The 16,885-nt window shown below is 44.9% G+C and overlaps 1 protein-coding gene across 1 annotated transcript in view; it reads left to right on the top strand.

Moving 5' to 3' along the window:
• Positions 1 to 15,023, top strand: part of LOC120998910 (vomeronasal type-2 receptor 26-like) — a 44,649-nt gene extending 29,626 nt beyond the window's left edge. Inside the window, exons 4-5 of the mRNA XM_040429788.1 lie at positions 10,521 to 10,643; positions 14,104 to 15,023. Coding sequence (XP_040285722.1) covers positions 10,521 to 10,643; positions 14,104 to 15,023 — 1,043 coding nt within the window. The remainder of the gene's footprint in view (positions 1 to 10,520; positions 10,644 to 14,103) is intronic.
• Positions 15,024 to 16,885: the final 1,862 nt, after the last annotated feature.

The raw sequence follows: 16,885 nt of genomic DNA, 5'->3' as shown, positions 1-16,885 counted from the left end.
CTGCAGTGGTCACATGACACCTGTCAATAGAGTATTGATTCCCAGAGACCAAGGACCTGCTGAGGTGGCAATGGAGTGATGCTGCCGGGATCCAGTAGCAGGGATCAGGTAAGTATGAACCCCACCGCTGGTCCAGCCAAACTGAAAAGGTCTGTTAAAAATGTTTAGTCTTGATAACCCCTTTAAAAATACATACCCATTATAGGTATATTGATGTGGACCTCTTCTGGTCTCAACTCCATGTATACGTCAGGCTGACTTAAAGCTCAAATCGAAGAGAGCCTTATAAATACGGTGGAAAAATAAAGTTTAAAGGAGTTTTTTTTTCAAATGTAATATATCTACAGGGCCTGCAAACCCTCAGTTAGGTCATTAGAATAAAATTAAACTTTTATTAAATCCAATTTTTGTACTTTTTATTTTTTGCTTTATAGGCAATTTAATTTGCACTAAATTCCCAATTCTGCTTAGTTGTAAGCTGCCAAAGGATGAAGTTACCTTGACATCTAAAACTGAGCCAACAGGGTAAGGACTGCTGACCGCCCCTCCCCTGCCTGAGCTCACACACTGCTCCCCCTCCCCCTATCTTCTGCTTCTACAGGTTAGACTGCTGACGGCTGCAGTGACATAATAGGAGAATTGGAGACATTTTAAAATGGATGAGGAACTAAGATGGGAGTCCCCGACCCTTCCCTCCTTTCAATGGTTCATCATTGGCTGGGGACAGAATATGCTAGCATGCTGGAGGCACTAACCACTCTCTCCACATGGCCTTGAGCACGCCCCATACTATTACTGATCGCATCATTGTTTGCGTGTTTGTTTGCTAAGTGGTTTCTTGTCCGTGGGTTGACATGACGCCCAACACGTCATTATGGGGGACCACCACCACTTGCTACTAGTTTACCCTATCAGTATGGTGATGTGGGGAATAGGACACATCATCACTGGGGAGGAGATTTAACTTAGATGGCGTGGCAATGCATCCATGTTTGCCACACCCAACTTCAATTAGTTTTGCTGCTACATACAGAAACCAGCAGCAGACCTGGTCGGAAGTCCCCTGAAACACATGGGGACTTTGATTATTCTAATCCTGGGAACCTGACTAATCCCTTGTCAGCAGGACTGGTACCACCTGGGTCAGGGCTGGACATAGGGCTCCCAGAATAGTGAGGAAATGTCCAGAGGGGTGGCCCCTGTTGGGCAAGGTGCTCTGCTTAGCTGGACGAAATAGTTCAGGCTAGGCCGAGCAGGGTGAGAGGAGGGATAGCCTCATCCTGCTGTTACCTACAGAAAAGAGACCCGCACTGTGACCCCTTCCTATTCACTATTGCACTCCCACACACTGTCTTGTATCTACAGAAGTGGTAAGACTGCTCCATTTTTATTTATTGAGCACCACTGGGTTAATAATCACTATTTGGATGCAGCATTATGTAAGCAACTGGTACGGCCTACCGTGTGGTCAAAATATAGGGGGGGGGGGATTTATCAAACTGCTGTAAAGTTGAACTGGCTTAGTTGCCCATAGCAACCAATCAGATTTCACCTTTAATTTTCCAAAGGAGCTGTGAAAAATGAAAGGTGAAATCTGATTGGTTGGTATGTGTAACTAAGCCAGTTCTACTTTACAGCAGTTTAATAAATCTACCCCATAGTTTTTACTAAGATGTACTAAAAGTTACGTTTTATTATAATCACTAGGGTTGAGTGAATCACGCTTCAGATCCGAAGTCAATTCGTTCTCCAACTTCGTTTTCATGCTGTATGGGCTTATCTGAGTCAAACTTTGTTGGATGAGACTTCGGTGAAGAACTTCGGCCTTCGATTCTACAACTTTAAAAACATTAAAAGTTTTTAAAGTTGTAGACTTCGGTCCTGAGGTACTAGTCTGTACAGGAGCCGGCGTTGGTACCGAGGTACTAGTCTGTACTGGAGCCAGCTTCGGTACCGAGGTACTAGTCTGTACTGGAGCCGGCATCGATACCGAGGTACTAGTCTGTACTGGAGCTGGATTCGGTCCTGAGGTACTAGTCTGTACTGGAGCCGGCTTCGGTACCGAGGAACTAGTCTGTACTGGAGCAGGCTTCGGTACCGAGGTACTAGTCTGTACTGAAGCCGGCTTCGGTCCCGAGGTACTAGTCTGTACTAAAGCCGGCTTCGGTACCGAGGTACTAGTCTGTATTGGAGCCGGCGTCGGTACCGAGGTACTAGTCTGTACTGGAGCCAGCTTCGGTACCGAGGTACTAGTCTGTACTGGAGCCGGCATCGATACCGAGGTACTAGTCTGTACTGGAGCTGGATTCGGTCCTGAGGTACTAGTCTGTACTGGAGCCGGCTTCGGTACCGAGGTACTAGTCTGTACTGAAGCCGGCTTCGGTCCCGAGGTACTAGTCTGTACTAAAGCCGGCTTCGGTACCGAGGTACTAGTCTGTATTGGAGCCGGCGTCGGTACCGAGGTACTAGTCTGTACTGGAGCCGGCGTCGGTACCGAGGTACTAGTCTGTATTGGAGCCGGCGTCGGTACCGGGGTACTAGTCTGTACTGGAGCCGGCGTCGGTACCGGGGTACTAGTCTGTACTGGAGCCGGCGTCGGTACCGAGGTACTAGTCTGTACTGGAGCCGGCGTCGGTCCCGAGGTACTAGTCTGTACTGAAGCCAGCTTCGGTCCCGAGGTACTAGTCTGTACTGGAGCCGGTTTCGGTCCTGAGGTACCAGTCTGTACTGGAGCCGGCGTCGGTACCGAGGTACTAGTCTGTACTGGAGCCTGCGTCGGTCCCGAGGTACTAGTCTGTACTGAAGCCAGCTTTGGTCCCGAGGTACTAGTCTGTACTGGAGCCGGCTTCGGTCCCGAGGTACTAGTCTGTACTGGAGCCGGCTTCGGTACCGAGATACTAGTCTGTACTGGAGCCGGCTTTGGTACCGAGGTACTAGTCTGTACTGGAGCCGGCTTCGGTACCGAGGTACTAGTCTGTACTAAAGCCGGCTTCGGTACCGAGGTACTAGTCTGTATTGGAGCCGGCGTCGGGACCGGGGTACTAGTCTGTACTGGAGCCGGCGTCGGTACCGGGGTACTAGTCTGTACTGGAGCCGGCTTCGGTACAGAGGTACTAGTCTGGCAAAAAGAAAAAGGCAGGCGTGCTCAAACCCTGTTGCACCGAGCACGGACCATGCTGGGAACCACAGCGTAACTTAAGTAAAGGAGAAAAAGAAGTCCACCTCGATTAAAATGTTACCTTTATTTTTCAGTGCAGATTAAAAGCCAGTTACACTCCAGTCTACATGTTTCGGATCAGGGACAATAGCGATCCTTCCTCATGACATACACATACTGAGGAGGAGGTTGAATATATAGCGCCTCCACCTAGAAACAGGTGGACACACTAACTACAAGCTCCTCCTAAAATTAAATTGACAACACATGCTGAAAGGCATGGTGAATGAAAACAAAAGAACACACATGGCTTATGGATCAAAAAATCAATAATGTAGCATCAAATCGTGTTTCCGATTAAGTCCATTTGGTATGGTGGACCCCATTTTAAAGATCCAGAACGACTCACGGTTCAAAAACTTCTTTTTATGATTACCACCCCTTGATGGTGGAGTAACCCTTTCCAAGCCTTGCACAGTTAAACCCTCTGTGTCACCGCCATGCACCACTGAAAAATGCAGGCTGACTGCAGACACATTTCTGGCATGTGAATGAGGGATGTCAGAGATGTGCCTGCGTAGTCTAACCTTGGGGCCATTAGTGGTGCAGCCAATGTACTGGAGGGAACAGAGGGTACATGAAATACAATACACCACATGAGTGGTATTACAGTTAATGTATTGTTTGATGGAAAAACATTGATTCATGGCATAGGAAAAGACTTCCTTGCCAGGTCGCATGTAGGAGCAACATGTGCAAATTTTATGTCCACATTTATAACTGCCGAGAAACCGCCACCAAACTGGAGAGGCTCGTGCCCCCTCAGTGAATAAAGAGGGGCAGAGTCTATTACCCAGCGTGGGCGCTCTACGGGCTGAGCACAAGATGCCACCTTTCAGGACACTACTCCATTGATCATCTGTTGACAATATGGGTAAGTGATTTCTTACTATGTTACAAATCTGCGAGTATTGTGTACTATAGGCAGTGACAAAAACAGGCAGACGAGAATGCCGTGACTGATTTGTGTTTTCAGGGCGACGTGTGCGATTGTGGTGAGTAAATAATAATGTCTGTCTAGGTATGGACAGGGCCTGCTTCTGGGCGTGTTCCAGACCATGCTGGGAATATTGTCTGATGGAGAGGCGAGCGGCCGCAGAGCGCATCTCCTTGCGGCATGTTGCGTCCTAAGTGCAGTTACGTCTAATGCGAATAAACTCACCCTTAGGAATATTTTTAGCAACATGAGGAGGATGGCAAGATGCCGCATGGAGAATTGTGTTGCCCGCGGTTTCCTTGCGAAAGGTGCGGGTATAAATTAAATTGGTGCGCGCATCACCCTCAAGAGACAAATCCAGGAAGGAAATACAAGTGGTATGGAAATGTGAAGTGAATTTCAAATTCAAAAACTCCCCAAAGAGTGGTATGGCCGCCAAATCGCCCGACCATATGAATAGCAGGTCGTCGATGTAACGGCCATACCACTCCAGAGAGGATGCCCAGGGATTGGTCGGAGAGAACAAAAATGCCTTCTCCCACCAGGCCATATACACATTGGCCAGGGAAGGGGAGAATTTAGCTCCCATAGAAACTCCCGATAATTGCAGGAAAAACCTATCATTAAACATAAAAAAATTGTGTTTTAAGAGAAGAAAAAAAACACATCGCACACGTAGCCCTGAAAGGGAATAGAAAAATCTGAATACACAGCAAGAAACCAACTTAATGCCTTGATGGGCAAATCATGTGGAATAACGGTGTAGAGGGAAGTCACGTCTGCAGAAATCCATGCAAAACGTGACTCCCACTTCAGGCTATGAAAGGCCTGTAAAACACTCCTTGTGTCCTGCAGGAAACCGGGTATATCCTGCACCAGAGGCTGGAGCAGAGAATCAACCCAGGCTGAGAGATGTTCCGAAAACGAGCCAGAGGTACCAGTCTGTACTGGAGCCGGCTTCGGTACCGAGGTACTAGTCTGTACTGGAGCCGGCTTCGGTACCGAGGTACTAGTCTGTACTGGAGCCGGCGTCGGTACCGAGGTACTAGTCTGTACTGGAGCTGGATTCGTTCCTGAGGTACTAGTCTGTACTGGAGCCGGCTTCGGTACCGAGGTACTAGTCTGTACTGGAGCTGCATTCGGTCCTGAGGTACTAGTCTGTACTGGAGCTGGATTCGGTACCGAGGTACTAGTCTGTACTGGAGCCAGCTTCGGTACCGAGGTACTAGTCTGTACTGGAGCCGGCGTCGGTACCGAGGTACTAGTCTGTACTGGAGCCGGATTCGGTCCTGAGGTACTAGTCTGTACTGGAGCCGGCTTCGGTACCGAGGTACTAGTCTGTACTGGAGCCAGCTTCGGTACTGAGGCACTAGTCTGTACTGGAGCCGGCGTCGGTACCGAGGTACTAGTCTGCACTGGAGCCGGCTTTGGTCCCGAGGTACTAGTCTGTACTGGAGCCGGCTTCGGTACCGAGGTACTAGTCTGTACTGGAGCCGGCTTCGGTACCAAGGTACTAGTCTGTACTGGAGCCGGCTTCGGTAGCGAGGTACTAGTCTGTAAAACAAAACATGCAATGCAACGGCTCTCTGCAAACCAAATAAAGTACAAAAATGCATAATAATTGCTAGTGCTATACTTATAAATTAGAGATGCTTGGCAAATAATTTTGTACAAAATTATTTGAGCCCGTCTGCCGCACGTCAAGGCGATCTCTGTAAGACGGGTTCCTAACACTAAATTCTACCTGTTATGTGCCATGACGGCTACCATACAATTTAGGGAGTGTAGGTTCCACATGCATGCTGGGCCCGCTTTAATGCTGGGCCTGCATCTCTAATTTATAAGTATAGCACTAGCAATTAATATGCTTTTTTGTACTTTATTTGGTTTGCAGAGAGCTGTTGCATTGCATGTTTTGTTTTACAGTGTTGTTCTCAGCCATAGCAACGTACCCCTGCACATTGGGATGTGCTCACGAGGTACTAGTCTGTACTGGAGCCGGCTTCGGTACCAGGGTACTAGTCTGTACTGGAGCCGGCTTCGGTACCGAGGTACTAGTCTGTACTGAAGCCGGCTTCGGTCCCGAGGTACTAGTCTGTACTGGAGCCGGCGTCTGTACCGAGGTACTAGTCTGTACTGGAGCCGGCTTCGGTACCGAGGTACTAGTCAGTACTGGAGCCGGCTTCAGATTGCTGCTTAAAAAAGCCAAAGTTCTTTACCGAGGTCTCTTCAACTTAACAAAGTTTGCCTCCAAGAAGCCCATACATTTTATAGTGTACAGATACAGATCTCCGTACAACATTAAAACTAAATTAGGGAACAAAACGACTTCGGTTCATGGATTTTAAACATGATTCGACCAACTCTAATAATCACACGACTGTGGGATCGCAGGTCTTCTAGATATATTATGTGTACTTTTGGGTGTCATTTGCATATTCAACCAGGATCTTAATTGACCATGTATTGTCTAAATAATGTTGTCTGAATTTAGCAAAGGCACAGGCAGAGGATGGTGGAAAATAGGAAAACAAGTATCAAGTCCATGTTAAATTGTTCACCACTCCAGCTGTTCCATCCCGGTCTTCCCTGTGGCGATTTAGCAGCTCTGATGTCATGTCTACAACACCTGACTGCTGCAACCAATCACTGGCCTTCAACAGTGTACCCATAAGCTAGTGATTGGCTACAGAAGTCATATGTAATTGAGGTGAGGTCATCACTTCAGCCCTACACATAAAGATCAGCCAGGAGGAACAGAATGGTGGTTCATACAAAGGTCTTGATTTGACACATTTATTTATTCAATGAGTGACTATGTAAATGAAGGCTGGCTACACATGGCCATGATACAACATGTACTAATAAAACTACTGCTGATCTAAGTTAAAGCGGTTGGCCATTTTCTAAAATAACTTCAATAAAGCTGTAATGTAGTGGACACTGTCCTAGGAAACCCCAAGCATGTCTTATCTCAGCTTTCTGTTTCAACGTCCCTCTCTTTCCATGGATGGATCTGTAAACTGCAGCCACTGGTGGCCACTGTGTTCCTGGAGATCGAAATGGTGATGGTCACAAGATTTACCCGTGTGGCTCCTGCCATTAATGTATTCTCTTCTGCTCTTGTGCCGAACGTTATTTAACTCATGCACAGATAGATGCAGTGGAATCTGCTGGACCTGTTTATATACTGAATGCTTTCAGGGCAAGCACAGAAGAGGAGATGCTTCCAGGGCAGCAGTCATGTAGGTAGATCATGTGACTGGTGACAATTGACCACAAGCATTAAGATTTGTAGTTCCCACAGTGGGGTTCAGAGCTGTACATCTTCAATTGGATGTCCAATCCATTATATAAGTGTGATGTCTGCCCGAGGCAATATACCCTCCCCACAAGCAACAAAGTCCATAGCCATAAACAAGTGTTTCCTTTGCTATCACACACAGTACCTTGTGATCCTAAACAGTCTACAGATGGCTGTCCTCTATCCCTCAGGGGTTCTCCTAGCACACCTGCTTTGCTCTGGCAGCCATAATAATGTTTTTTTCCCTTTCCTTGGTGCCAGATTCTGTTAGGCTCACAAACTGTAGCTTCACCCTCAGCTTGAGCCAGACTGATCTGAAAAACGGTCTCCATGCCAGATAGTAACTTTTTTCTGATTATGGAAAACCATTTTTGGGATTACACAGTGCATAGCACATTAACTCTTAATACCTAATGTTAAACTCTAACACCTGTGTCTTGAGGTGTTACTTTACTTTCTTCACCACCCCTTTACTGGTATAATATCGTGACTAGAGTTGAGCGAACACCTGGATGTTCGGGTTCGAGAAGTTCGGCCGAACTTCCCGAAAATGTTCGGGTTTGGGATTCAAACTCGACCCGAACTTCGCCCCGAACCCGAAGCCCATTGAAGTTAATGGGGACCTGAACTTTCCGTGACACGGACCCGAACCCGAACATTTTCATAAAAGTCCGGGTTCAGTGTTCGGCGCTTTCTTGGCGCTTTTTGAAAGGCTGCAAAGCAGCCAATCAACAAGAGTCATACTACTTGCCCTAAGAGGCCATCACAGCCATGCCTACTATTGGCATGGCTGTGATTGGCCAGTGCAGCATGTGACCCAGCCTCTATATAAGCTTGGGTCACGTAGCGCCGCACGTCACTCTGCTCTGATCAGTGTAGCGAGAGGATGCAGCTGCTGCTGTTAGGGCGAGATTAGGCAGGGATTTATTTACTGAAGTGATCGATATACAGCTGTGTATCATACAACCTCTGCTATTCAATTGCTCATTGTTTTAAGGCTGCCCAGAGCGTTTTTCAGTCACTTTTTTCTGGGGTGATCGGCGGCCATTTTGTGTCTTGTGGTGCGCCAGCACAAGCTGCCACCAAGTCCATTTTTAACCATCAATAGTGTGTTTGTTTGTTTTTTGCTATATCCTACATCAGGGGCTTGGCTGTGCTTGCTATTTTATTGAGGGGTAAAATACAATTGCCAAAATAGCAGTACCCTAAATCTGGTGTTTTCAGCTGTGGCTAGCCAATTGTAATACTGTCTGCTGTCTGCCGAAGCACAGTTTTTGTTCTGGGTTGAATACAATTCCCAACTTAGCAATTCCCTAAATTAGTGGTTTCTGCTCTATCAAGCCAAGGTTAAATCTATCCATAAAAGGGTATATTAGATTGAAGGTGCGGATAGGGTCTTCCTCAAAAACTTCACACGCTACCGTGCATTTCCAAGTCTAATTCTGTCCGTAAAAGGGATACCTGTCATCCAGCGCCTAAATAGTAGGCCTACAATTTATATTCAGTTGTTACTGCTGTGGATGGTCAATCTATTTTTTTTTACATGTGAAACCTTTTTTTTTTTTTTACACTTTATTTTTATTTTTTTTACTTTACACTTTTCTTCCCCCATAAGGTCATACAAGACCTCTGGGGGACATTTACTTATCTTACACAAAATGATACATTGTGCAAATGAAAAAATATATATAAATACAAAAACCACTGCAAAAAATGAACCAAAATGAAACGCAACTGACAATGCTAGCTAATTGCTCAAGCCGATGTTAAGCTGAGAACTTTGCCAATATCTTCTAGTCAGGAACATATCGGAGCACCTCATGTACCACATCACTGTGTCTCAGCACGCATGGGGTCCTACCACTAAACTACCTGTGGTGTGTGAACAAGGTCTGAACATTGCTAAAAACCAACTCACAGCACAGTGCATTGGTGATACCACCATGGAGGCATGTGAGAGTCAGGCTGGTAGGACCACATGCTTGCTGAGACACCGTGACCCTGACTCGAAGATATTGGCATAGTTCTCAGCTTTTAACATCGGCTTGAGGAATTAGCTAGTATTGTCAGTTGTGTACTTATGTAACTCACAGAAATTGGGACCTGCTTAGAAATCTATACTTATCTAGTCCCCATTGCTCGGTTCTGACTCCCTCACTCCAGGGCTCTTCATTGGACTTCTGGTCTCTATATGTAAACTTCCAGCATGGACAGGGTCACTTTATCCTCTGTTTCCACTGATTGGCCTCAAAGGTGACATATCTCCAAGCATTACATCACCCAGCAGTGTGTCACGGATGATGTTGCAGATAGATGGAAGTTATGAATAAACGTCCAACTGGCTTGATCCCAAACTAAGGAGCATATAGGTGACCCCTATAAAACCCTAAGAGCACACCCTGACTGCTAAGCACATACAAGGGTCTCAAAGCTAGACGATTGTATGCCCACGTGCCTAAGACTGTGTGACACCTGAAAACCCTATAATAGTGAGGGGACACGACCACCGGCTCCCTGCACTTAATACGGAAGGAGTAAGGGTCACCTAGAATCAAGCCAGCAAGGAAACACAATACATGAAAGGACTTATCTGAACAAGCAGCAGCATACGCCTCCAGCCATGAACACTTCAATCCAGGAAGTAGTATAAACCGCAAAGTGAGGCAGTATGGGAGGGAATATAAAGGAAAGAGGATTAGTCTAAATAGGTGACACCTGGGAGAAGGAAATTAGATGAGAAAGTGAAACCAAAACAAAGAACATCATGCAAGAGGTAGAGAAGGACGTCTGTCAGACCTTCTCACAGAACTGGCGGTGACAAAGTGATGTGCCACTTTGGGACATATCACTGTTGAGACCAGTCATTGTCTGGGACCAGAAGTGCAGTGCAGACAGCTTGGATGTCAGAGGGCCATAATTGAGTAGCAGGGACTGGATGAGTATGGGTTCCTCTACAGGTCCCAATATCTGGAGTTTATATATTAAAAAAGGGAGAGCACCTTTATGTCTCAAAAGGCAAGCATTAAATACGTATATGTACATGTGTATATGACTTTTCCAGACACCGCGCTCCACCTGTAGTGAGAGTTGCCTCCATGGATACTGGAAAGTCCTACTGGAAGGAAAACAGAAATGCTGCTACTACTGTGCCCCCTGTGCAGAAGGCGAATTCTCCAACCAGACTGGTGAGTAGGGACAATTTCACATGAAAGTACAAATCTACAAGATGGGCATTAGCATCGATCAGACAACATTCAATTAGAGCTCATGTGTTCAGATGTAGCCAACATTATCCTGGCTCCAGGCATGCCAGGAGGGTCACTGTAACATGATCACTGTAATATCATTTTGTTGCATTTACGCGTTAAGCCAGTCAAGATAACATTGGCTACATCTGTATGTCGGGTAGATCAGTCATATTTTGGAAGGTGCCATTTTGCTAGTTTCCATAACTCCAGGTGTTTAATATGAATATCATATATAGAAATCCATATTTTTATTTTTATCATTCTCCATAGAAGGTTATTCAGATTCAATATAAATTTCACAAAAATCTTCTGCCAAACAAATCCGTAGTTTAGGCAATTAGCTTTTTAGGAATTGCCAAAACAGTGATTGCCATTTTACTGCCATTTTACTGTTAAAATGCAAGAGAAATAGAGCGGGGAAGATGGGGAAGACAGATCACATGACTCTGGGAGAAACCCTGGCTGGCGGGCTTTGCAGACAGCCTATCATGTTGGGGCTAAGGTTTTTTCTAAGTTGGATTTAGGAGGGGCATACAACCTAGTCAGGGTCAGGGAAGGGGACGAATGGAAGACGGCCTTCAATACCCCTGAGGGTCATTTCGAGAATTTAGGTATGCCCTTTGGTTTGATGAATGCTCCGGCCGTCTTCCAACATTTTGTGAACAGCATTTTTCATCATCTTTTAATGGGGAAATTTGTACTGGTGTATCTGGATGACATTTTGATTTTTTCTCCTGATTTCAAGACTCATCCAGACCACCTACGTCAGGTCTTGCTGATTCTGTGGGATAATAAATTATACGTTAAACTGGAAAAATGTGTGTTTGCGGCTCCGGAGATTCAATTTCTTGATTTTCTTCTCTCCGCTTCTGGTTTTTGCATTGGACCCTGAGAAGGTCCGCACTGTGCTTGATTGGGAGTTTCCTGAGAATCAGAAGGCGCTGATGCGGTTTTTGGGTTTTGCCAATTATTACAGAAAGTTAATTTTGAATTATTCCTCTGTTGTTAAGCCACTCACTGATATGACTAAAAAGGGGGTAGATTTTTCTTTGTGGTCGGTAGATGCGCTTAAAGCCTTTTCTAGTATCAAAGAGAGTTTTGTTCCGCTCCCATTTTGGTACAACCTGATGTCTCTCTACTTTTTATTGTTGAGGTGGACGCTTCTGAAGTGGGTGTGGGTGCAGTCTTATCTCAGGGTCCCTCTCCTGCCAAATGGCAACCGTGTGCCTTTTTCTCAAGAAAACTCTCCTCTGCAGAGAGAAATTACGATGTGGGAGATAGGGAGTTGTTGGCCATCAAATTAGCTTTTGAGGAATGGCGCCATTGGTTAGAGGGAGCCAGACACCCTATTACCGTGTTTACAGACCATAAGAATCTGGCCTACTTGGAATCGTCCAAACGTCTGAACCCGAGACAGGCCAGATGGTCTTTGTTCTTTTCTAGGTTTAATTTTGTTGTTATGTTCCGCCCTGGGGTTAAAAATGTGAAGGCAGATGCCCTGTCACGTTGTTTTCCGGGAGGGGGGAACTTTGAAGACCCGGGTCCCATTTTGGCTGAACGGGTGGTCGTCTCTGCTCTTTATCCTGATTTGGAGGCTAGAGGTTCAGGCAGCCCAGGCAGAGGCTCCTGATCTTTGTCCCCCTGGGAGGTTGTTTGTGCCTCTCGCTTTACGACACAAGGTTTTTAAGGAGCACCACGATACTGTCCTTGCTGGGCACCCGGGGAGCAGAGCCACAGTGGATCTCATTGCTCGGAGATTCTGTTGGCCGGCTCTTCGTAAGATGGTTGAGGGTTTTGTGGCAGCCTGCGAAACCTGCGCTCGTGCCAAGGTCCCTCATTCACGGCCATCGGGTTCTCTCCTCCCGTTACCCATTCATTCCCGTCCTTGGAAGCATCTGTCCATGGACTTCGTTACGGACCTGCCTCATTCTTCGGGGAAGACTGTGATTCTGGTAGTAGTGGACCGTTTTAGCAAAATGGCGCATTTCATTCCCTTTCCTGGGTTACCCAATGCTAAGACACTGGCGCAAGCGTTTGTTGATCACATTGTTAAATTGCATGGCATTCCTTCAGACATCGTTTCTGATAGGGGCACGCAATTTTTTCCAGATTCTGGAAGGCCTTCTGTTCTCGCTTGGGGGTTCGGTTGTCCTTCTCTTCTGCTTTTCACCCGCAGTCGAATGGTCAGACCGAACGCGTCAATCAGAATCTGGAGACATATCTGCGCTGTTTTGTGGCGGAGAATCAGGAGGATTGGTGTTCTTTTTTTTCACTTGCTGAGTTTGCTTTAAATAACCGTTGTCAGGAGTCCTCTGATAAGTCACAATTTTTTGGTGCATATGGGTTTCATCCGCAGTTTGGGACATTCTCTGGAGCGGGGTCTTCTGGTTTACCTGATGAGGAGAGATTTTCCTCATCTTTGTCATTTATTTGGCAAAAGATTCAGGGTAATATGAAGAGGATGAGTGAGAGATATAAGCGTGTGGCGGATAACAGACGTGTGCCTGGTCCGGACCTGAATGTGGGTGATCTGGTGTGGTTGTCTACAAAGAATATCAAACTGAAGGTTCCCTCCTGGAAGTTGGGTCCTATGTTTATTGGGCCTTACAAGATCTTGTCCATCATCAATCCCGTTGCCTTCCGTCTTGATCTTCCTCAGACTTGGAAGATCCATAATGTTTTTTAAAGGTCCCTATTAAAACCTTATGTCCAACCCACTGTACCCTCCTCTTTGCCTCCTCCTCCGATTGTTGTTGATGGTAATCTTGAATTTCAGGTCTCTAGGATTGTGGATTCTTGCATTATCCGCGGTTCTCTCCAGTACCTCGTTCATTGGGAGGGTTATGGTCCTGAGGAGAGGATGTGCGTCCCAGTGGTGGACATTATGGCCACTCGTCTCATCAGGGCTTTCCATAGGTCTCATCCTGAGAAGGTGCAAAAATTTCCTTTTGAGATCAAAAATAAAAATACATGTAATGAAAGGATATTTAATCCAACTCAGCACCATGGGAAAGTTCATCTAATCCTATTAAAAAACAAAACCTCATGAAGCTATATAAGGGAAAAGGTTCAAAGAATCATGGAGCCCCAATGCAAAGAGGCAAAATGAAAAAACCTGGCTACATCCTCAAAGGATTCAAAATATAGGTCATTAAAGGGGTTCTGTAGCTTTTTATTACTGGTCATGTATCCTTTGCAGAGATCATCAGCATCTGATCGGTGGGGGTCCGACACCCGGGAATCCTCCCGATCAGCTGTTTGAGAAGGCAGTGGCGCTGGATGTAGCACCGTGGCCTTCTTGCTGTTTCCCGCAGGCCAGTGATGTCATGACTACTACTATAAATTGACATTTCCGCCAAATTTACAATGGTAAAATATAATCATTTCTTGATTGCAGATATGGGAACATGCTTAGTGTGTCCTAACGATCACTGGTCAAATGGAAGAAGAGATTCCTGCGTTCCAAGACCGATTGAATTCCTGTCTTATGGAGACACACTAGGGTCATCTCTAATTATTATAAATCTTACATTTTGCCTTGTGACTATAGTTGTGTTGGGGATATTTATAAAAAATAAAGATTCTCCAATTGTGAAAGCCAATAACCAGAAGCTCAGTTTCATACTTCTCCTCTCACTCATCTTCTCATTTTTATGTCCTCTCTTATTCATTGGACGTCCCTCAGATATATCATGTCTCCTCCGACAAGTGACCTTTGGAATCATTTTTAGCCTTGCAGTTTCTTCAGTCTTAGCTAAAACAGTCACTGTAGTCTTGGCTTTTCAAGCCATTAAACCAGGCAGGACACTGAGGCAGTGGATGAAGAGACACCTCTCCACATCCTTACTTGTTATATGTTCATCTGGAGAAGTTTTGATCTGTGTCCTCTGGTTATTTTATTCTCCACCATCCCCAGATTATAACACTGGAATAGAGGTTGGAAAGATAATCTTACAATGTATTGAGGGATCTGCCATTGCTTTCTACTTGTCCATCGGCTACATTGGATTTCTGGCAATCATGAGCTTTATTGTAGCTTTCTTGGCCAGAAGACTTCCAGACACCTTCAATGAGGCTCAGTACATCACCTTCAGCATGCTGGTGTTCTGCAGTGTGTGGATCTCCTTCATCCCGGCCTACCTCAGCACTAAGGGGAAGTACATGGTGGCTGTGGAAGTTTTTGCCATCTCATGTTCCAGTGCTGGACTTCTGGGCTGTATCTTCATTCCCAAATGTTACATTATCCTACTGAGACCAGAACTCAACACAAAGTCCAATATAAGGGTCATAAGAAGACATTGTACAGGAGAATTTTGATTTGTGTTTCAATGTACAGTTGTAGCCGAGCTAAACTTGACTCTGATAACACATGGCACAGTCTTATCTTGGTTTTCTCGTGACAAAAGCCATTAAAATCCATGGGAAAGTTAGTTACCTTTCTCTTCCTATTATTTACTTAATGCGTTAACCATCAAGTTTAGCTCGGCTGCATCTGTATTTATTAGTCTTTTATATTTGTATTATTTAGTTATATATCTACTCTCGTATCGGTCTGGATCTTCCTCAATATGTTTTTTAATTAAAGGAGTTATCCGAGTTAAATCAATATATGTTAAGGTGGCTTAAAACATTATTAAAAACACATTTCTAAGGTACATTCATTATTTATTCTGCTGTGTTTCCACACGCCCGATGCGGGTCACGTGACCCCTGACGTCAATCACCAGGCTCCGGCGGTGACGTCTCGTTTACAGGCTTCTCCCTGCTTGAGGTAGGGGCCCGGCTCTGTAAAGGAAACGTCAGAGCCTTTGGTGCCCGCCCCGTGTCTCTCTGTATCTGGCTGCCGCGGCTCCTGTGCGGGATCGCTCATGCGCGATCTTTATCAGTGCCGGCAGCCGTGAAGAAAGATTCCATGGATTCCAAAGCTCCCTCCCTCCGGTCCACCAGTGTGCCCGCTGCCCTGCGTCTGGCGATCTGTACTAGCCCCAGCTGGTAGCTCAAAACCACCCCCAGGAACATCACAGAGGAAATCATTGTCCATAATATAGATATTGCTGTGATATAGCTTAGATACATATAGGTGTCATAGAGCTTAGATACATATAAGTGTCATAGAGCTTAGATACATATAAGTGTCATAGAGCTTAGATACATTTAGGTGCCATAGAGCTTAGATACATATAAGTGTCATAGAGCTTAGATACATATAGTTGTCACAGAGCTTAGATACATATAATTGTCATAGAGCTTAGATACATATAGCCGTCATATAGCTTAGATACATATAGCCGTCATATAGTTTAGATACATATAGGTGTCATAGAGCTTAGATACATATAGGGGTCATATATGACTGCTATATGTATCTAAGCTCTATGACCTTTATATGTATCTAAGCTATATGACACCTATATGTATCTAAGCTCTATGACACCTATATGTATCTAAGCTATTTGACTGCTATATGTATCTAAGCTATACAACAGCTATATGTATCTAAGCTTTATGACTGCTATATGTATCTAAGCTATATGACAGCTATATGTATCTAAGCTATATGACAGCTATATGTATCTAATTTATATGACAGCTATATGTATCTAAGCTATATGAATGATATATGTATCTAAGCTATATGACACCTATATGTATCTAAGCTATATGACTGCTATATGTATCTAAGCTATATGAATGATATATGTATCTTAGCTATATGACACTTATATGTATCTAAGCTATATGACTGCTATATGTATCTAAATTATATAACACCTATATGTATCTAAGCTCTATGACAGCTATATGTATCTAAGCTCTATGACACTTATATGTATCTAAGCTATATGACACCTATATGTATCTAAGCTATATGACACCTATATGTATCTAAGCTATATGACACCTATATGTATCTAAGCTATATGACTGCTATATGTATCTAAGCTATATGACTGCAATATGTATCTAAGGTATATGACTGCTATATGTATCTAAGCTATATGACACCTATATGTATCTAAGCTATATGACAGCTATATGTATCTAAGGTATATGACATCTATATGTATCTAAGGTATATGACATCTATATGTATCTAAACAATATGACAGTATGGACGTGCCATCGGCCCCAGGTTTACTAGAGTCACCAAAGCGGCAGCAGGCCCTCGCCCCTAGGGT

Source organism: Bufo bufo, chromosome 4 (genome assembly GCF_905171765.1).
Source record: "Bufo bufo chromosome 4, aBufBuf1.1, whole genome shotgun sequence".
Classification (NCBI taxonomy): Eukaryota; Metazoa; Chordata; class Amphibia; order Anura; family Bufonidae; genus Bufo; species Bufo bufo.
This window is presented reverse-complemented; position numbering and strand designations above follow the sequence as displayed.